The sequence below is a fragment of the Torulaspora globosa genome, chromosome 8 (assembly GCF_014133895.1).
Source record: "Torulaspora globosa chromosome 8, complete sequence".
Lineage (NCBI taxonomy): Eukaryota > Fungi > Ascomycota > Saccharomycetes > Saccharomycetales > Saccharomycetaceae > Torulaspora > Torulaspora globosa.
In genome coordinates this window covers 791,066-812,144 of record NC_050734.1, presented here as the reverse complement: position 1 = coordinate 812,144, position 21,079 = coordinate 791,066, and the positions used below count along the sequence as shown (strand labels likewise).

General features: G+C 42.9%; 10 protein-coding genes and 1 non-coding gene across 11 annotated transcripts; 6 read left to right on the top strand and 5 right to left on the bottom strand.

The window, feature by feature from the left end:
• Positions 1–71: 71 nt before the first annotated feature.
• Positions 72–2,282, bottom strand: RRP6 (exosome nuclease subunit RRP6; the record flags this gene model as incomplete). The annotated part of the gene is made up of 1 exon (XM_037285856.1): positions 72–2,282. The coding sequence occupies one exon, from the start codon at positions 2,280–2,282 to the stop codon at positions 72–74; it is 2,211 nt and encodes a 736-aa protein (XP_037141752.1).
• A 369-nt stretch (positions 2,283–2,651) lies between these two features.
• On the bottom strand, positions 2,652–3,668 carry PHO80 (Pho80p; the record flags this gene model as incomplete). The annotated part of the gene is made up of 1 exon (XM_037285855.1): positions 2,652–3,668. One exon carries the CDS (start codon positions 3,666–3,668, stop codon positions 2,652–2,654), a length of 1,017 nt encoding a protein of 338 aa, XP_037141751.1.
• Positions 3,669–4,696: 1,028 nt separating this feature from the next.
• IZH2 (PAQR-type receptor) lies at positions 4,697–5,680 on the top strand (the record flags this gene model as incomplete). The annotated part of the gene is made up of 1 exon (XM_037285854.1): positions 4,697–5,680. The coding sequence occupies one exon, from the start codon at positions 4,697–4,699 to the stop codon at positions 5,678–5,680; it is 984 nt and encodes a 327-aa protein (XP_037141750.1).
• Positions 5,681–5,766: 86 nt separating this feature from the next.
• HG536_0Htrna7T lies at positions 5,767–5,839 on the bottom strand. Its single transcript has one exon. It is a non-coding gene; the product is annotated as a tRNA-Thr (tRNA).
• Positions 5,840–6,239: 400 nt separating this feature from the next.
• PFA4 (palmitoyltransferase PFA4) lies at positions 6,240–7,385 on the top strand (the record flags this gene model as incomplete). The annotated part of the gene is made up of 1 exon (XM_037285853.1): positions 6,240–7,385. The coding sequence occupies one exon, from the start codon at positions 6,240–6,242 to the stop codon at positions 7,383–7,385; it is 1,146 nt and encodes a 381-aa protein (XP_037141749.1).
• A 110-nt stretch (positions 7,386–7,495) lies between these two features.
• SIN3 (transcriptional regulator SIN3) lies at positions 7,496–12,070 on the bottom strand (the record flags this gene model as incomplete). Its single annotated transcript, XM_037285852.1, has 1 exon — positions 7,496–12,070. One exon carries the CDS (start codon positions 12,068–12,070, stop codon positions 7,496–7,498), a length of 4,575 nt encoding a protein of 1,524 aa, XP_037141748.1.
• Positions 12,071–12,973: 903 nt separating this feature from the next.
• Positions 12,974–13,342, top strand: RPB11 (DNA-directed RNA polymerase II core subunit RPB11; the record flags this gene model as incomplete). Its single annotated transcript, XM_037285851.1, has 1 exon — positions 12,974–13,342. One exon carries the CDS (start codon positions 12,974–12,976, stop codon positions 13,340–13,342), a length of 369 nt encoding a protein of 122 aa, XP_037141747.1.
• Positions 13,343–13,532: 190 nt separating this feature from the next.
• On the bottom strand, positions 13,533–15,707 carry CDC5 (polo kinase CDC5; the record flags this gene model as incomplete). Its single annotated transcript, XM_037285850.1, has 1 exon — positions 13,533–15,707. One exon carries the CDS (start codon positions 15,705–15,707, stop codon positions 13,533–13,535), a length of 2,175 nt encoding a protein of 724 aa, XP_037141746.1.
• A 987-nt stretch (positions 15,708–16,694) lies between these two features.
• Positions 16,695–18,974, top strand: TOP1 (DNA topoisomerase 1; the record flags this gene model as incomplete). Its single annotated transcript, XM_037285849.1, has 1 exon — positions 16,695–18,974. The coding sequence occupies one exon, from the start codon at positions 16,695–16,697 to the stop codon at positions 18,972–18,974; it is 2,280 nt and encodes a 759-aa protein (XP_037141745.1).
• Positions 18,975–19,265: 291 nt separating this feature from the next.
• CSI2 (Csi2p) lies at positions 19,266–20,276 on the top strand (the record flags this gene model as incomplete). Its single annotated transcript, XM_037285848.1, has 1 exon — positions 19,266–20,276. One exon carries the CDS (start codon positions 19,266–19,268, stop codon positions 20,274–20,276), a length of 1,011 nt encoding a protein of 336 aa, XP_037141744.1.
• Positions 20,277–20,509: 233 nt separating this feature from the next.
• MIX17 (Mix17p) lies at positions 20,510–20,968 on the top strand (the record flags this gene model as incomplete). The annotated part of the gene is made up of 1 exon (XM_037285847.1): positions 20,510–20,968. One exon carries the CDS (start codon positions 20,510–20,512, stop codon positions 20,966–20,968), a length of 459 nt encoding a protein of 152 aa, XP_037141743.1.
• Between the last annotated feature and the right edge of the window lie 111 nt (positions 20,969–21,079).

Genomic DNA, 21,079 nt, shown 5'->3' with positions numbered 1-21,079 from the left:
TAATATTGTACAATACATAATCTGCGGTTGCTGAAGTGCGTCCTGGATGAGAAATGGGATGGTGGTGACGATCACTTTTTAAAGGAGACGTTCCTTCCCCTGTTAGTCGATCTTCGTTTCTTAACACCTCTAGGAGCATCACCTGAATGATTAGATGCCGCATAAGGATCAAAACTTCTTTTCTTAGAATCTCTCTTTTTGCTGGCATTGCGATTCTCCACAAGAATCTTCTCACTTTTCGAGTAATCGACGGCTTGACGTTTAGGTTCTTCAGCATTAGTTTCCGGAGATTGATCATGTCTTCTTACCCTTTTCAGAGTGACTATTTCATCCATGTCCTCTTCAGGTTGTGCCGCCTGTTCGCTAATTCCTGGAGATCTTCTTGGAGGCTCTTGTGCGGACTCTTTTATCACAGCATCTGGTTCTGGCGCTTGTATGCTATAAACCACAGTATTATCAAAGTCCTCCATTGTTTTCCATGCTTCATGACACCGTGATTCGAACTGCTCGTGCTTTATGCGACGAGGACCTCCATCGCTATAATCGACAGCGTTGTTCTTTGATGTCAAAATGTCAACTAGTTTTGATGAGCCATTATCTTTCTCATGCTCTTCAGTAGTTAACCCCGTCTGAGCGATGCCTTCAAAAATAGACATGACTTTCTTTATTTGCGGAATAGTCAACAGTGAATCTGCGGTCAGGTTATTGGTCTTATCTGATTGAAGTACAGACTGAGCTTTGCTCAATTTTATCGACTGTATCGAGCTCTTGATTAAATTAGCCAGTACCAAAGAATTGGACCGCACATGATCCGTGACAACGTTATTCACAGATATGACATCGACCGGGGTTGTTGGCGTGTTGACAGCAAGAGAAACCAATAGCTGGTTAGGCATCACGTATCTCGATGATTCATCGTCCCTCCGAGCTATTGTGTCCCTCCAATCGTAAAGTCTCTTGACCAGCTCCTCCTTTTCTGGTGGAATGTTGTATTGTACCATCAACGTTTTCCATTGATCTGGCTTCTCGATGGGGCAATAAACGCTAGTTGAAGGTACAGTAGGCCTAAACCTGGAATATTCAAAACGTCTTTTAGCTACGTTTCGTGATTCCGCCAAAACTCCAGCTAGCTTGTTTTGCTCTATCAATGTATTTCTCAATTGATCATAGATATTCAATAAAAAGTGCGTATCGGCTCTGGCATACGCCTTCATTGGCTTTGAAAGTGGTCTAATCCTCCAGTCAGATAGCTGATATTTCTTGGAAGTCTTGAAATGTGCGTACCTTTCTAATAGATACGCCAGGCTATGCCTCGGAAGACCAATCGCTCTGGAGGCATGATATGTGTCGAAGAGACTCACCACGTAAAGACCCAAATCTCGTTGTAGCCATATTATGTCCATAAAGGCACCATGGAAAACTTTCAAGATCTTTGGGTTCGCAAAAACCTCATTCAAAACATACAAGTCGTCTCGCAAAGAAATAGTATCAACGAGGTAGTCCGTACTTCTTGTACTAATCTGCATAAGACAAACTATGCCATAATAAGACCTGTAGTCGTGATGTTCTAGATCAACCGCAAGTTCAGTTGCACTTTTCAGATCAGATAACATTGCATCGAGAACCTCGGTATTATCGACCCAAACCGCCTCAGTAGTGTCCCACGGCTGAGAGGCGATAGGCTCTGACTTCAAAATGACAGAATGATCGTATTCCTGACTCTCAATCTCGTCTTGGTAAGGATGCTCATAGTGCTCTGGCATAGAATCATTACCTGGGAGCAGTTTTACTTTAGCAAAAGGTTTGAGCGCGAATGGCTTTTCCTTGAGTAGGGGAACGAAAGGATGCCCTTCCGTATTATCAACAGGCGTCCTGAAAGATAGCTGGGGCTTGACGATCTTTGCAGATGATGTGAATTTGGTCCTGCTAGAGTCATCCAAAAATTGCATCTGAATTCCATTGTTCATTGTACCAGAAGATTTAGTCAGGATATCTATAGATCTATCCGAGAGTTCAAATATGTTGTCCATAACATTGCTAAAATCCTTCCAAGAGTCTTGGAGCCTATCTCGTCCACATTCCAATGGTTCTGTGTTTTGGTCCACCGAGGTCAAAAGACCATTTATAAGGTTCACAATTTCATCACAAGTTTTATCTAGCGCATCGCCTATATCCTTACTCATACTACGGCAAAAATCGACATCTTGAGCACCCAACGCTGTGGACGCTCTGATGGTGTCGAGAACCTTGGAAAGCAGCTGCGAACCGTCATAAGTTGTCATTGTATGAAGCGCTGAAACGTTTGGACTTGTTCTGGTGTGCTTTATGTAATTGGCCAAAATTGTAGCTTAAAAGTTTTCTTATTTATTGTTGAGTTGTGTCAAATCACGTGAAATAACTTATGAAATTAATATTGAAATATATATTTTATTAAAAAATAATAAACACATATCAAAAATTTGTTAAAATTTTATCTTACCATGAAAAATATATAACTAAAAATCTAATTTTCTAAAAGAGGCCCCCTGTATTTGGTTTCCGAGACCAAAAAAGTGTTTGACAAAGAATCCAATACCATCGAACTTTTAGGGTCAGTATTATCTCTAGCTACTGTTCCCAGAGATGCGATTCAATTATATACTGCTAAAATGCTATGTGAATGTAGGTGCTTTTTGATTGAATGTCTGTTTTTTTGACTTAGTTAGCTCTGAAACTTTTTTTTCGATTGGTTGATGATCTGTCCCTTCAATTTCCAGGTTCCGTTTTCGTGAATGGGCCTCCTGGATACTGGGACGTTTGGTGCCTGATATCATAGCTCCCGTTGAGCTTTTGCCGAGGGAGTCACTCTGTATGACCAGTTCTCCATCTCCAAGTATTTTGGCACAGTTCTCCTTGGGTGACGGAGGAAGCAAAGCATAATTGGCCGCTTTGGATTTATCTGGTGAAGCATCATAGGGCCCGACCAACTGAACTATTTTACGAAAGTAGGCATTCAAAACGTTGTATCCGCTGTTTTTCAAAGCTGCCGTTGATCCGATGTTTGGTAACTCTGTTGGTTCGTCGTACAGCGAGAAACTGTGGAACTTCGATTCCAGCTTGCACCAATCTATATTATTGTCCCTGGGGAGTATTCTGTAGTTAACTCTTTTCAAGAATTCACATTCTAAAATGTTCAATTCACTGCTATGGACTCCACCGACTTTTGCGTAATGAGTGTTAGTGCAGAAAGAATCGCAAAGGCCCTTACTTGCCACGGTGGTTGCAGTCAAAAGAAACCGATGAACTGTCAACGAGTTTAACTTGAAAATAGGATAGACGCTTGATAGGAGGTCAATGTAGTAAACAGCTGTTAGCAGAACACAATGTTCAAGCGACGAATACTTTGTTAGCCGCAGAAGATAATTGTAAACGGAAATATTAGGCGGCACTCTCGAATGGAATCTCGTCAAGCCCGAAAGTTTATCTGGTGCGGAGGAAGACGACGAGTCGTTGATCTGTATCAAAAAGGTTAGCATTCGAGATATCAGAATCGCTAGGTCCGTCCTAGAGCAATTTGAAAACTTTGGATGAAGATATATCGTGGGAATTTCTTTGCTCTCCTCCTTGGGACGATCCTCTGGCAAGGACTTATCTGCTGTCGTGGCTTCTGCTACCTTCATGATTTGCATTGCCCTTAACTTATGTCTTGTGATTTAGTTCAGTCCTTGTTAAAAGCCCTCTTAGATTTCCCCCGATTCTGCTTGTTGATTCAGCTCAAAATAGTCCATTATTTTATTGAAGAGTAAGGGAGCGTTTATTGGTGACCAAGTCTGCAACAATGATTCGATAGTAATGGCTGAGTTGTGTAACTGATCGACTTGATAAATGAGATTTGGAAGTCAAGAATGCCGTTTATTTTTTTCGTCTTGCTTACTAGCGTCTTCAATGATGTACTTGCCGCAAGTATGAATGTTTAGATTCTCAGAACACTAGGCAATCAGGTTGCAGTTATTGGAGGCTGCAAAATACATGAAGAGTATTTTTGTAGTTGTCGGTAGATAAACCTGTCAAGATTCCCATACTCTACTAATGATATGCTTAAAGGAAAGGATTGCTTTATGAAAAGTTAGGCGCCACGTGCATCTTGTCTCAATGCTTGACAATGCTATGGATTCGGTGTGTTGCGCCCAGACAAATATTGCTTGCAACAGCCAGGGAACATGGCAGCTACGGGCCGTAGTAACCATGTTCCGGTGTCAAAATCGACGAGGAAGACTCGTCGAATACCAAGTCAAACCAAGTCCATACGTAGTGAAACAAAGGATGCCGTCTCATACTACAATAACCCACCCTTGATCTCTTTTAGTAGGCGGGCAAAATGGATAGATATTTGAATGAGGCTCAGTAGTAGAAGGAGAATTTAGCTCGAATGAGGGCAGATTCAGATCCAATGGACAACTGAAAATAATTCTGTTGGATTTTTCTTTACCCTCGCGGTGTACAGATCTTTTGTCTGCGATCGACGTGGGAACTCTGTCAAGTTGAATTTAATGGTCGTGTACAGAGCTACTTCCGTACAAGTGCTCGGTTAGCGTGACCGAGCTGTTGGTCAATTCCCTCTAACTGAGAATGATTAGATTTCATCGTATCAGGTATAAAGCAATCATTGATTGAGATTAAATATCCACCACCGGGGACCCTATAAGCTTAGGGAAAAATGTATGAAAATCTGAAGAAACGGTCCACGGGATCTGTAACGATTCAAAGGCCGGTTGCTATGATTTCCCATGAAGATTCACCAGCGGATAAGGATAGCTTGAGGAGAAAGGCTCGAAGGTTATATACATGGGATGAGATACCAGAGTGGCAAAGAGATAACGAGCATATTCTAACGGGATATGTTGGTGAGACTAAGAGCTCCTGGGAATGTTTCAAAAGTCTCTTCTACCTACACAATGAATCAATTAACATTTATTCCCATCTTATGCCGGGAATTGCTTTCTTCTTTATTTTGTTCTTCAATAAGTTTGCGATCACCAAGTTTGAGACAACGAGCTTCATTGACTATTTCATGATTGATCTATTTTTTGTTGGTGCTTTTACTTGTCTGACGCTGAGTAGCATTTTCCACTGTTTGAAGAATCATTCATTGTCCGTGGCAACCTTTGGGAACAAATTAGATTACTTGGGAATTGTGGTACTGATCGTCAACTCGATGATAAGTATTATGTATTACGGCTTTCACGAGTCGCCATCCCTCTTTTACTTCTTTACGGTCGTCACCTGTTCCTTCGGACTAGCCTGCGCGGTTGTTTCCATGAAGGAAAGATTCAGGACTCGAGAATGGCGTCCATATAGAGCGGCACTCTTTGTTGCCTTCGGGTTGTCAGCTGTCCTACCCATCATAGCAGGCAGTATTCATTACGGTTTTAGCGAGCTATATCTACGGATTCAAGTGAAATGGGTCCTTCTTGGGGGAATTTTTTACATCGTTGGGGCCGTCTTATATGGAATGCGTTTCCCGGAGAAATGTTCTCCTGGAAGGTTTGACATATGGGGACATTCGCATCAGCTTTTTCATATATTAGTCGTGGTCGCCGCCTTATGCCATTTGAACGGATTGATCAAAAGTTACGATTTAGTTCATTTGAAAATGGCTATGGCGCCAGCTTCAAGTCCATCAATAGATACATTTAACTGATTTTATTATAGTTTCTGGAAGTCCTGTCAGTCCTTTTGCAAGCCGGCTTCCTGCAGCTTTGCTAACTATCAAAATTGTAAAAAAAATGCTTCCAACCAGATTCGAACTGATGATCTCCACATTACTAGTGTGGCGCCTTACCAACTTGGCCATAGAAGCTGCGGTTGTTGGAGCTTCAGGTTTAACATATCGGTTGAACCGAACATACACAACTTGTCCTAATGTTGCGTTGTGCTTTGGGCGAGTTATACAGGTTTATCATATCGGTTGAACCGAAAATACACAACTTGTCCTAATGTTGCGTTGTGCTTTGGGCGAGTTATAGAATTTAATTGAGCAAAGAGCTCCTACCGCTTACTACAAAAAGATTCTGCACTTTCATCTCACGCCTTAAAAGGCGACATAGTGCCCAGTCTTCAAGAGCGCATAATCATTTCTTTTCATCGAAGCGTCAATTCACAAACACGCTCTTGAAATCTTTGGCAACGGAATCCACTGGAGCGAACTTTGAAAATGCAAACTATCTGAACTTACAAATCATAAGCATTAGAAGTCAACAATGCCAGTAAAATTAAAATGGCCTTGGCTAGGAATAGCAATACCATGCTTTCTGATTTCTTTCATAGGCTACTGTAGCCATCTTTTCATCCTGCTGAATTTTCTCTCACCCCTCCTGCAGGTTTGGTTTCAATTCAGCTTAATTTTAATCTGGATTTCATATTATTTGGCAATTTATACCGATCCAGGAACGGCAGCTTCACACTTTGAGCCGTTGGAGCGGGAGTGGAGAAATTACTGCCGGAAGTGCAGTAATTACAAGCCCCCTCGAGCACATCACTGCAAAACATGCGGCAAATGTGTCCTGATGATGGATCATCACTGTCCATGGACTATGAACTGCGTTGGTTATAAAAACTTTGCCCCATTTCTGAGGTTCCTCTTTTGGGTTATTACAACGACCGGATTCCTCTTTTACCATTTGGTTTACAGGATAATGTTCTTGTGGAAGAATAGAAATTTACCTAATTACTTGGTAAAAAGATCCGAGCTGATCTTTTTGACAATTTTGACCCCTCTGGACGGCTTTGTGTTGCTTACGATAACGAGCCTATTTGTTCGCTGCCTGAATAACCAGATTTTTGGAGGTATGTCCCAAATTGAGTCTTGGGAGCTGGAAAGATTGCAATCGCTTTTCAATGCTAAGCGATTAATACCTTTGCTTTTGGAATCCGCATGGAAGCTATTCCCCCAATCTCGTGAACAAATTAGCCAAGTGAGAGCTAATAAAACCTTAGTCCAGCAAAGATTACACTTTGATGATGTTGTGAATTTCCCGTATGACCTCAGTCCCTGGGAGAACGCCGCCCAACTACTTGGCCACCCATTTCTATGGCTTACTCCAATTGGAGGCCCTCTTGGAAATGGCATGTCTTTCCCCAAAAATGATATTTCAGAGTATACACCAGACAGTCGAATTGAGGACATACTTCTGGCACTTCCGTGGCCTCCAGATGGAGCAAGTAGGAAATCTGGCTCTGGAACCACAATGGAGATCATAGAAACTAGAACAGAGGGAGGAGAACAGCTTGTCAGGAGGCGACCAGCTGATAGGTGGGACTTGGTCGAGAGGAAAGATTGGCAAAACGAATGGGGGGAGAATTTAACAGATTTTGGTGTTGATATCGACACTGAGCAGATCGGCTGAGCATTAGCGTTAATACGGTATCATAGTCATTTTTAAGATTTGTATATAGGTACAGAGTGGCGAATCTAACAATATCGCGAATTTTGGCCGCGTTTGACTCATCGCAACGATCAGTGTGCTGGGGCCTCGGTGTCAACTTCATCTGCCGTGGTATCATTCTCCTTATCTTCAACCTCAGTGATGCCCTTGTTAGCTGGGGATCTATTCATGAAGCCAGCTTGCTCAGTCGGCTTTGCAATCCCGAGGGAGGCCTTCTCAGCCATTCGGTCTTCACCTGAGACATTTGAAGTATAACCCTCGAATGAGCCATGCTTTCTGATGTAAGCTAGCCTGGCTTCTACCTCTTTTCTTTGTACATCAGTCAAGCTCTGTTTCCATCCTTTCGTTCCCTCCAAGAACTTGATTAGTTTTGCCTTCTTCTTTTGTAACTTAATTTGAGTACTGCCTGCCTCCTCTGGAAATTTATTAATCGACTTGCGAGAAAAGACATCGAAAGATCCCGGCTCAATCTTCAGTAGATAAGTCTCGGGATCGATTTGAATTTTCAAAGCAGATTTAGACACGCCCTCAGGAGAATGTCTCTCGTTTGGGTTATCGACATCGCTTCCAAGGTCCTCCTCAGATTCCACTATCTTTTCCAGAAACGGAACTTGAAGCTCCTCCTGGGAAACTCCTTCTGTAGGATGCGATAACGAATAGGATGTGACATAATATTTCCATTTATCCTCCAAAGATTTCGGTTCTGCTAACGTCAAATCATCAATCGCGATGTACTGTATGCAAACATGTCTCTTCTGTTTATTGTACTCTATGCGGAACATATTCTCCGAGGTCGACATGTAAGAACGTACCTGCAATCTGTACAATATTTGATCCTTAGCGCTTGTGTTTATCTGATTTCTGTCCTTTTCGAAAAGTATCATTATTTGGGATGTTTTTGAATCAGTGAGAATAGCATGTGCATGTTTCACCAATGACTGCAGAACCTTATCAACAGTGTATAATTTGAATGCCTTGTTATTATAGGCCTGGCGAAGACTTTCTTCGAACCATTGATGTTCGATGTCACCTTCAATGAGCCGTTTGCACAAATGTAGAAGCTGCTCATAAGCATCGGCTCCTTCAAAATCGAGACCCATGTCCTTGAGCTGTTGCGATATTAAATTCAGATCCTTTGCAAATTGAACAATCTTTCTGCTGTTGATTTCTTTCGTGACTTCTTCGTTTATTTTGCGCACCTCATACAACCTCTCATAAAGAGTCGTCAAATGCCTGAAGAAAACATAGATATTGGTATTGGCAATAAGGTTAAATGTTTTGCGGTTGCTCATCAATCCTTGAGCATTGACTTCATCTACAAGATTCCCTAATAGCCAAGGTTTCTTGGCTTCTTGCTTAATTGTTTCGTCCTCTCCCTCGAACTCAGGTTCAACATCCATGCCGCTACCCTCTGATGCTTCATCATCTGTTGAGCGATTTCTCAGCTTCTGATATTTAGCCCTATGAAGAATATCGCACAGCTGCAATTCATCCTCTCGGAAACGCTTGCTACCTGTTGAAGCACGACCGGTCTCTGTTTCATCGGGTTGTTCTACGTTGTTACCATCGTTATTTCGGGACTTTATTGCAATGTTCACTTCTTCAAGAGGTATTGAGAAAAACAATGACACAAATACTTTAAAGAGATCCCCCAAACGCTCCTTATCGGGATTTGAATAATTCGAGCTATGATTAATGAAGACGTCGGTCAGACATAAAATGTCGAAAAGCACTTCTTTATCGAGAATATCGTAATCCAATTGACTTTTTGGTTTCGGAGTCAGCCAGTGCATTCTCTTGTTGGTCTGGTCACTCTTTATGCTACTGATCTCTGACACAAGCTGCTTAGTTGTCAGAAGCTTTTTGTCCGCTTGCTTAAATGTGAGACCAAGATGATCTAACGACTTGTAGTAGACTTTCTGTTCCAGTTCTCTCCAAACTTTATTCCACTCTCTCTGAGCTCGTCTCCATTCTTCATCCTTCTGCTTCAGCCTCTTTAAGACCACCGGAACAGCGACAGCTGGGTATTCGTGTAATGCATCTATAATTTCAAAACCTCTCTCTTTGTCGTAAACCTTCCTAATTACTTTCTTGTAAATTGTCAAAGATGTATGACCTAAACCAGGCGGTAGTTTGAAACTGGCTTTCTCCTCCTCCGACATGTTGGCAATCTTGCTTGCAATCGTTTCCAGCGTTTGAATAGTTCTCAAATTCGACTCAATATAGAAGTCATACTCATGCCTTTCTTCCTCAATCTTGAATAGTGTCTCCTCATATTGATTCTTACGATGAGCAATGAAACCCGAGTCTTCTGAGGCCCAAACCGGATGACCAACCCATTCATCGTTCAATATCGCCCAACACATCTCATCTCGTCCCGAGCAGGGCATGAAAGTGTCGGTCTTCGGCAGCTTCTTGTAGCTGGGGCCACAAGCTTCGCATAAATCCAAATCCAAGCGATGCTTCTCATGAACGATGTTCTCTATGTGCTTAGGCTTATCCTGATAGCCAACAAAGTTCTTGAACCACGTAAAGAGCTCTTTATTGCCGCCCAGGTAGTGCTCTACTCTATCAACCAACTCTTCTGTTTCCAAAAGATCTTGAGAAAAAAGATTCAAAATCTTTAAAAACTCGGTGTATACCTGTTTATTCCCAATAAATTTCTTGGCCTTGTCAAAGAAGTTTGTTTCTTCGACAAACGAGAGACTGTCTTCGATAGGCTCCGTAGGCTCTGGAACGACAGGCACAATGCTAGGATCCAGGTCGATTTCTGGCCTTACAGTAACATCGAGAAACTGCGCCTCCTGTTGGTTGACCGACTGCTCTGCTAGGGGCATTTGCTGTAACTGCTGCTGCTGAATCTGCGCGAACTCTGACGGGCTTTGACCAGCAATTTGCGATCTCAAGTTAGACATGGGTAGTGGTTCTCCGGATATTCCTGCAGCATGCTGAAGCGATAGTTTTGGCTCAAGATGACTTTCAACCTGCGGCACAGGCGGTAAACCGACAGGACGTGGTTGCTGTTCACGATAGTAAGTATGCGGAATAGTTCCGTTAGAAGGGGGAGAGAAGCTGCCTAAAGGTGGCAGATTTTGACGCGACGTTGGAGGACTTGTCTCATTGTAGTAGGAGCCAAAGCCATATATCTGAGGTTGCTGCATCAAGCTTGGTGCTTGGTGCTGCTGCTGTTCACGTCCGGAAGTTGCAGAGGAATCGGGCAGAAACTTCTTGAAATCATCTAACAAATCCGGCGCATTCTGAAACAATACCGTGACTTGTGCGTACACCTCGTTGATAGGTCTCTGCTCCCTTTGGTATGTTTGTAAAATCTCCAGAAAATTTTTGTAAATGTCAGGTTTATCTGCAAACCTGTTCTTGATCTTATTCACATAGTTGATAGCCTGGCTAAATTCAACATCAGCTGTTTTTTTTGTCTGATCATTGGCCTGCAATTGAAGGGATTGCCCAAGTGGCGCTTGTAAAGGCACCTGGAAATCCTGAATTTGTTGCTGAGATTGATGTTGAGCTGGATTGGACACGTTTAAATTAGGATTGATGGTTGGCACTACGGATTCAACTGCCGCTTGACGGTCGCCTTGGGAAACGCTAGTCGCTTGCTCCTGCTTTGACCCCAATTGCTGCATTTGACGTGCTCGTGGCTGTGCTTGAAAACTTTGCCCTGCATTCTCCATAGTTCCCGCCACGCAGGATGCACCCATTGGAGTTGTAACTCTAATGGGTTCATCGGGATTAGCAGAGCACTCAATCCAGTAGCCCTGAGGTAAGAAAGTGTTGAAGCCTTGGATCAAGTTAGGATACCCTTTAAACAGAGAAGAGACTCTCTCAATGACCCCAGGGGTGTCGATAGCCTGTGATTTAAAGTCTTTCATTATATCGAGGAAATGGTTGTAAACATCCGGCCTGGAGCTAAATTGATACTTCACTTGCTCGAGATACGAAAGAGCATCTTTAACGTTCAATGGCCGGTAGTAGACATCTTGTGTCTGTTGCTGTTGCTGCTGCTGCTGCTGAGCGGTGGGCTGTAACAGCTGAAAGTTAGAGTTAGGCAAGGCTGTCTGATATTGTGATGGCGGCATTGGATTATCAAAGTTTGCCAGCGATATGCCTGTGTTAGTAGCCTGACTGGATTTAACTCCATTGTTCATATTCGCATTCGTGACTTCCAATTTCTGACCATTTGTGTCGTGCACAGGGCTTCGATTTTCGGGCATTGCAGGTATTACTGGCGGGCTGTTGTAGGTGGAGTGAACCGAGGGTAGTCGCAACGGTTGGTGCGGTAAAATTGTCACCCTGGCATTTGAAACAGGACTGTCCTTTGGGGGAACATCCGCAAGATTACCAGCAATCCTGGTAGCTTGGGATGTTTCACCGCTTAAATCTGATATAGAAGGCAGAACAACATGTGGTTTATGCTCACCGTTCACCTCTAGATTCTGTTTTGGCAGCTCCGAGGAAACTGGAGAGCTCATAGGAAGGCTACCCTGAACAACGGAGGTTAAACCAGTAATGGTGCCCGGTTGTTCCGAAGAACCATTTTCTCCATTCTCATGATCTTTGGGACCCGGATCGTCTTTATTACCACTGCCGCTGCCGGCCGGCTGACTCCAAACATGAGAATTGCTCATCTAGATAAATGAACAAACCCGCTTCAACGAGTATGAAATAAAATTTCCCAACGAGACGTAAGTAACAATTGACCAGCAAAGCGGGATTAGCAATACAGGTGCTGAATTCGAAGAAAAAACAATGCCAAAGACGAGAAATACGAAAACTGGAAATGCTATGCAAAGATCCCCGCAGTTAAAAAGCACACCCCTAGTGTTCTCGTATGCTTATAAGGAAATATTATGAGCAAATCGGAACTATGCTAGTGCAAGCTCCAAACTTCGAGTTGTTTTCGGGACAGATAATCAAACTAATGTTGTAGTTTATTGTGCAGTGCTGAAATTTGGTCGAGTTCCGGCGGGTTAGGCGTACTATGGAAAGAAAAAAAAAGGGAAATTGGTGACGGGAATCACCACTAACGAGTATTAGCAAGCACGTGATGTGATAAAATGATCAGCATATAAAGCTTTTGAGCACTGGAATTTCATCCAAGTGTTGAGATCAGCAATCTTCGCTAATCTCGATCGCGGAGGAGTTCTAATACCGTCCTTCCTTTTGCTGTTTTTTTTGTCCTCGGTCTTCCTGAGTTCCTTGGCAATTTCCCGGTCCGTTGCCTTCTGTTTCTTGTTGATATCCCTGTCGCACTGTGAACCAAATTAGATTGATGTCAATCAAACAGGACGCTGAAGTAGGTGGATGTGACGTTTTCGTAAGAGTGTTTAGAGTTGTTCATGGTATCAGCTTTAGCCGCCAGTGATGTGTTTTCCAGTTACCCGGAACAAAGGTTTCTTTAGTCCATTCTAAGCTGTTTTTTTCGTGTAAATGACAGGCGGACTACTAGAAGATGGGTTGCGCAGCTGAAGGTAGAAGATCGACGACAGATTCGGGCTTATTGGGTCGCTATTTAGATACTTTGCTCCAATATGAACGCCCCAGATAGATTCGAGCTTTTTTTGTTGGGAGAAGGTGAGTCGAAACTAAAAATCGAACCGGATACCAAGGCACCAAACGCTGTGGTGATTTCTTTCGAGAAGGAAGACCATACGCTGGGCAACTTAATAAGAGCGGAACTGCTGAACGATAGGAAAGTACTGTTTGCTGCCTACAAAGTTGAGCATCCGCTGTTTGCCCGCTTCAAGATGAGGATACAAACTGTCGAAGGTTATGATCCTAAGGACGCACTAAAAAATGCTTGCAATAGCATAATTAATAAGCTTGCGGTATTGAAAACCAATTTTGAAACGGAGTGGAATTTACAGACACTTGCATCTGATGACAATTATGGCATATGAGGGTAGAGCAGGAGCGTAGAGACGGTTAGTTCGACTGATGAGGTCCGCCAAAGTAGTCAGAGGGCTACCCCAGAGGGTCGGCGCTGGGCTTGATGACTTTGAAGATTTGCTATTGACCTGACTGTAGGTATGTAAGCATCGAATTAATTAGATTTAAATTGCTGCTGCCGTGCGCTCTTTTGTTTCAGCGTCACGGTTGGTTTTGTTCCACTGTGACTATAGAAGATTTCTGTTTTAGACCTTCCTTTATCAAAGACAGCTTTTCCATAAAATTACAATCGGGATAATTTGGTATCTCTCCGATCTTGAGTAACTCTACTAGTGGATAAGTTAAACTCTCATGCGATGGCGAAATGTAGGTTACCAGTTTACCACCCTCTGAAACTGCAAGTTTGTTGTGATCCTTGAAGTTGAATTGGAAAGTTCCGTCACTCAACTCGAACATAACAAACTGTTTGTATCTCGTGTAACGCCTTAAAAAGACGTCATCCTTGTGATACTCTTCCCTCACAAATGTTGAAACCCTGCTTAAGTTCGCTCTCATATACTTGGAGAAGAAATCAACGACTTCTAAATGTCTTGTCAATTCCCGAGGCTTTTCAGTGAGTAAATAATGGCTAGCAACCCAGCCTTCGCGGTCGTCATAGCTGATGTACCAAAATTCTTCAGCATCAGCCAGCCGCAGTACTGTTGTTCCATTATTGAAAAGAACTCCGATATCTTCGGTCGATAGCTGATATGAGAAACCATGCTTATTCGAATAATCTACCCATTTCGTCACTATTATTGGGTGTTTCACTTTAGGTAGCCTAGACTGAGGAAGACCCCCCATTCGCTTTTGAGCTTCAGCCTCTAATATTCCGTTCAACGTTAAATGACATTCACTAGCCAGGATCCGCAGTGAGATTTCCGATTTAATAAGATTCGTTGAAGTTGCCACCAAATCTCTCTTTATCGTGGCCTGTTGGGCTCTGCGTAGCCTAGCCTCACGGGCTAAGTCATTCAATCGCCTTTGCGCTTCTAAATCAACCACTTCCTTATACTTGTTACGGGTGCCACCTGGTGATAAAGAGTTTGGCAGGATATTTTGACGTTGCTGGTTCGAGGTATTATCATTTTCTTGGTTAACAAAAGATATGACATCCTTGACATTTTTCTGAAGTTTACTATTGTCGATTATCCCCGACCTTTCCATGCAATTCTTGAAATTGATCAATGACTCTTCCGCACTTATTGTACCCTCATAGTTCGGTACCTCAGTCATCACATCGGACTGGATATATGGTGGAAAAATGCCTCTGAACCATACATAATCCATAACTTCCATTAGAGATGGTCTCTCTAGTGGATCGAGAGATAGAAGATCTTGAATAAGGACTCTGGCCTCAGGCGACAAATATTTCTCCTTGGGGAAAACAAAATCACAGCACTTGATCCTTTCATAAATTGTGTTCACATCCTTAGCTTGGAAGGGCGGCTTCCCAATTAAGAGGGCATAAATCATTACACCAATTGACCATATATCCACTTCATAAGAATGTCCGGAATGCTTTCCCATCAGTACCTCAGGAGCAATGTAATTTGGTGTACCACATACTGTATATTTTCTCTCTCTATCATTTGCCAGAACAGCCGCCAGGCCAAAATCTCCGATTTTCAAGTTGTAGTTCTTATCGAAGAATATGTTACCCAGTTTAAGGTCTCTGTGTATAACTCTCCTAGAATGCATATACTTGATAGCGCCGCAAATCTGAGTGGTAAAAAAACGAACTTCAGGCTCGGTCAACGTTTTCCTTTTCTTTAACAGTTCCATCAGGGAACCGTTAGGACATATCTCCAATAAGATATACACGTTTGTTTCATCTTCAAAACAGTCAATGAATTGTACTATATTGGGATGTCTCATGCTTTTGTGAATTTGAATCTCCGACAGTAATTTCTTCCTCGTTTTCTCCGTCTTAATCGATAGTTTGGCGACTGTCTTGGCGGCGAATATTTTACCGCTATCATCTCTAATTTGAAAACATCGAGCAAACCCACCTTCACCTAAGAAATGGCCTCTATGATAGTCCCTTCCGCGAGTCTTAATTAAAGATGGTGGTGTTTTACAGAGTGCTGATAATTTCTCCTTCTTCTTTTTTTGGGCTGGTTGACCATTAGTGTCCACCCGTTTATTGTGGTTATTTTGATAATGGTGATGATGGAGACTCTCGGCTTGATTTTCTTTTCCATCTAAGCCGGTACCAATGCCAATCCCAACGCCAGCATTGTTATTCGCTTTAGTACCTTTCACAGGGGTATGTATCAAGTTGGAGCGGTTATTCAATAGCTTCTCACTAACAGTTTGCAAAGGTGCTAGCGACATCTTCCAGACTGTATGCCTTGAACCACTCGCTTCCGATAAAAATCTTCAAGTTAATTAAAAGCCAGATTCCAAACGAACCAGGATGAGAAAGTAGAGAATAACCTTTCAATCGAACTCCTCCTTTATATATTTGGGGAACTTTTTCTTTCACAGGCTATGTAGGAACTGTGTAGCCTTATTCTCGTTTTTGTGTCAAAGAACCTGGGGTAAAACTAAAGCCCAGACAACTGAGAGTTGGTTGTGCCGAGCGCTCGAAATGACCTGTCTTTTTCTTCTAAAAAGTAATACGGATGCAATTTCTGAGCACGTCGCCAATAAGTCGTGTAAGCTATGATAGGAAGAATTATATCGGCTTCTCAAGCGTTCAACTGATATTGAGCTATATTATTCCGTATCAACCGAGCAAGCTGCACAAACTGAGAAGTGAATTAATCTCTTCAGTGTGAAACTGATTGAGGAGTTAATACATCCTATTACTGCTTCATAGTAATTTTGAAGACTACTAGTAGTTCTTTCTATGTTGTCGATGCTTTCGGTATTTGTTTGTTTTGATTTCCTCCTAAATAGGATAAATCTCAATTTGTCCGGAACCTACGCGGAAAACGGCACCTCAAAACCGGACTGTGATTACCCGGCGTTACTTGTATGAGTCCGGTTTCCGGTGTTGTCCGAGACCTAGTTTTTTTTTTTTTTCCTCTTTTCTTCCTTCCCGCTGAGAGCTTGAAGAATATATGTTTCTGGAAGCGAGATGGACCTTGATATTCGGGAAGAGATTAAGAAACCTGGATCCACCAAAAATCGACAGTCTACAAGGAAGATCCGTCAGCCACACCTCAAAGTTAGTGTTTTAGTTTGTTAAGATCCAGGGTCTAGAACGCCTTTTTGATCAAACGGTTAGGTGATCTTCTCAGCTAGAACGCCAGGGAACATTTTAATCGAGACAAGCTTCTTGGAATAGACAAACGTTGTATCATTCACGGAAGCCGTATGACCACTGAGAAACGTCAGTATTCTTCAGACGAAGAGGATACTCCACTGTCACGAACTTCGAAAAGAAGAAGAGCCGCCCAACTCGATGAAGAGGATGACGATACTGGGGAGTTCGATAGCGATACGGCACTGTCTCAGGTTTCTGAGACACCGAATGGACGAACTCCAGAATTAGAAGAGGAAAAGACAACCAGGATCGAGGTTAAAAGTGAGCCGACAAAGAAGCCAAGAAAGAAGCAGGCTACAGGTTTGAACAAAGTAAAGAAAGAAACGTCAACACGAAAGACTAAGACATCTAAATCAAAAATCAAGAAGGAGGAGGAAGGCGTAGGAGAAGAGGAAGAGGAGGATGGTGGGTATAAATGGTGGGAAGCTGAAAAGGAGGACGATTCTGTGAAATGGACAACATTAAAGCATAATGGCGTCATATTTCCACCTCCTTATGAGCCACTGCCATCGCATGTGAAACTGTATTATGATGGCAAACCTGTAGACTTGCCAGCTAAGGCTGAAGAAGTCGCTGGATTTTACGCGGCATTACTAGGATCTGACCATACGAAGAATCCTGTCTTTCAGAAGAATTTCTTTAATGATTTTCTGGAAGTCCTAAGAGAATGCGGTGGGACTCAAAATAATATCGAGATCAAAGATTTTAACAAGTGCGATTTTACAAAGATTTTCGAATATTTCGAATTGCAGAAAGAGCAAAGAAAGCAATTAAGCTCGCAGGAGAAAAAACAATTACGTTTGGAAAGGGAGAAATTGGAGGAACCATACAAATTCTGTGAGCTGGATGGCAGAAAGGAACAGGTCGGAAACTTCAGAATTGAACCCCCAGGTCTTTTTAGGGGGCGTGGTGCTCATCCCAAAACTGGTAAACTGAAGAGAAGAGTCTATCCAGAAGATGTTGTGTTGAACTTGGACAAAGATGCACCCATTCCACCGTTACCAGAAGGCCAAAAATGGGGAGAAATAAGACATGACAATACTGTCCAATGGTTAGCTATGTGGAGAGAAAATATTTCCAACTCTTTCAAGTATGTGCGCTTTGCCGCTAACTCCTCTTTGAATGGCCAAAGTGATTATAAGAAATTTGAGAAAGCGAGGCAGTTGAAAGACCACATCGACGCTATCAGGAAAGATTATACTAAGAACCTGAAGAACAAGGTTATGCTTGAACGTCAAAAATCTGTGGCAATCTATCTGATAGATGTGTTCGCTTTAAGAGCGGGCGGAGAAAAATCGGAGGACGAGGCAGACACTGTCGGTTGTTGCTCCTTAAGATACGAGCATGTCACACTTAACCCCCCAAACACAGTAATTTTCGATTTCCTTGGTAAAGATTCGATTAGATATTACCAAGAGGTCGAGGTTGATAAACAGGTTTTTAAGAACCTGGCAATCTTCAAAAGGCCACCAAAGCAACCAGGCGATCAACTATTTGACCGTTTGGATCCCAGCATTTTGAATAAGCATCTACAACATTATATGCCCGGTTTGACAGCGAAAGTTTTTCGTACCTACAATGCTTCGAAGACGATGCAAGATCAGTTGGACCTTATACCAAACGAAGGAACTGTTGCTGAGAAACTGCTCAAATACAACGCTGCTAACCGAACGGTCGCAATCCTATGTAACCATCAGAGGTCTGTGACTAAAAATCACGCTCAATCGGTTCAAAAGGCTAGTGATAAGATAAAAGAGCTTGAATGGCAAAAAATCAGGCTTAAGAGAGCTATTCTGCAATTAGATGAGTCTGAGTTAAAAAAAAGACCAAAATATTTCGAAGAGCTTGATGATTTAACTAAAGAGGATGAGGCCTCTATTCATAAACGCATTATCGAAAGAGAGATTGAGAAATGTCACAAAAAGTTCGCTCGTGAAAACGACAAGAGGAAGTTTGAAGGCCAAGAGCTCTTGACCGAATCAGATCTGAAGGAATGGCTTGACAAAGTCGAGGAGACAAGAAGAAACTACGAGGAAGAATTGGAAACACGAGAGATCAAGCTAAAATCAGCCAACACCACGGTTGAAAAGCTGGATAAGCAAATCGAGAAGCTGGATCAGAGAATTCAGGTAAGTGCTATTCAACTTCGAGATAAAGAGGAAAACTCTCAGGTTTCGTTAGGTACCTCCAAGATCAACTATATTGATCCCCGACTTTCTGTTGTATTCTGCAAGAAATATGGAGTCCCAATTGAAAAAATCTTCACGAAATCATTGCGAGAGAAATTCAAATGGGCTGTAGAATCCGTTGACGAAACCTGGAGATTTTGAAGATAGTTGTGTATACAGTATATTTCAATGTTGAACTGGTTCCATGTGTTTAGCCTTTTGATGGGCAACACGAACTGACGCGAAAAACTTCGTAACTATTTTCGTGTCGGGTGCATCGATCGCGAAACATAACAGAAGCGTCGATCGGAATGATCTAAGAAGTGTTTGCAGCCCTGTAGGGATGCTCGAAGCACGATATGGACTGTAAATGGTATTGTGCAATCAGTTACCAGGGGTTCTAACTTTTCAGAGTTGCAAGGAAAAATTTACACTCGTTTCTCCTTTAAAAAGATGAGAAGTAACTTACTATCTTCCTCCCACTTCAGCTCAATGGCAACAGCTTCGATGACTTTCGCACGTTCGAAGAAAGACACCGTCCAACGGTCGAGAATTTTATTTTGCTGTTTTCTTTTAGTACGAGGAGCTATGTCTGAAGTCATGTTGGATGAACGTGGATTACCGAATCTCAATTCGACAACTACGAGTATCTCGTCTTCGGTTAGTTCAACAAGCTCCAGTGCACAGTCTACCAGTGCAACTTTTACGCCATTTATTCCAAGTTCGGAGGGCAACAAGTACGTCTATCATGCAACACATACGGGTGGCACAGTTTTCATAGCGGTCGGTAGCTGTCTAGCATTCATCTTAGGGATTGTGCTGGTAGTATGGATTGTTTTCGGTTTCAGTTCATGGCGTAGCGCCCGCAAGGAGTACAAGCTCAAAGATATGGAGGAGAAATGTCAATACGATCCTTTCTTCTATTCAACCTTCAAAGATACAAGTGACGGTTCCGACAGCGATGAAAGGAGCGATATGTCTGAGAAGGTTCTCAGAAATAAGCCTTCCACCTTAAGTCTCTACAGTTTGACATCCACCTCAATGCTAAATCTCCTAAACCAGACCAAGAACGACTCAGCTGGGGGAGATCAGAATGTACATCAGTCGAACAACAGACGTTCAATGTTCATCTCGCCAATTGAACTGCTGCAAAATGAAGCCAATAGAACCACCCTTTGGACCAACGATAACACCAGCACCGGCACTCCTTTCGATTCTCCGGTAAGCACTCAAGTCGAGCAATCTTGCACGCAGATCCTTAATAACATGGACGGCCTAACCGGACAAGCCAGATCAAACATCTACCACCATAACAAGCGCTCCAAAAGCACAGTTGATCTGCTACCGGGTGGTGGATCTCCTTCTTCGCTTGAAGACACAAGCCAAACAAGAGAGACGATAAACAACAAGAAACATTATAGATCACCAAGCATTGTTCTGGACCAACTACTGGACCAGGATTAATCCCATCAATCGCATAATCGATATCCTTATGTATAATTTCAATGCGATTTGTATAGTAGCATCCATAGTAGCATCACATGACCTATCCCGATCGCGGCACAGATTTGTCAGTCTACATGGGCGTTGCCCGGCCATGAGGACGACTATATAAGACGAACGCACGTTTTAATTGCCACCGATACGCATCGCCCTTCCGAACCGCCAAGAGGTAACGTTTGAAGACATTCAAAGATATGGCACGCTCTAGAGGACCAGCCAGACCGGCTTCCAGACCAATGCAGACGCGCTCTGCGTCGACCATGGCCGCACCTGCGCATGCTCCCGCTCCAACTCAATCCGCTTACTCACATCCGCCAGCTACTGCCGCAGCTCAGCCTAAGCAACCAGGTTTGTTTGCTCAGATGGCTTCCACTGCAGCAGGTGTTGCTGTAGGCAGCGCAGTCGGCCACACCATTGGCGCCGGAATTACTGGAATGTTCTCCGGTTCGGACTCCGCTCCCGCCGAGCAACAACAACAACAACAGCTAGCCACTGCGAACACACAACAGAGCGTTGGTGAGCAGACCAAGGCTTGTGATGTAGACGCTAGAAACTTTACTCGCTGTTTGGACGACAACAACGGTAACTTCCAGATCTGCGATTACTACCTACAGCAACTGAAGGCATGCCAGGAGGCCGCTCGTCAATATTAAGCCTACTGTTAGACTCAGCAACCGAGACAACATTCCATCCTATATCTTTGTATAAAGACTTTAACCATATGCCAGGCCACGTGATCAAATCTCCCTATGAACGATTCGTGT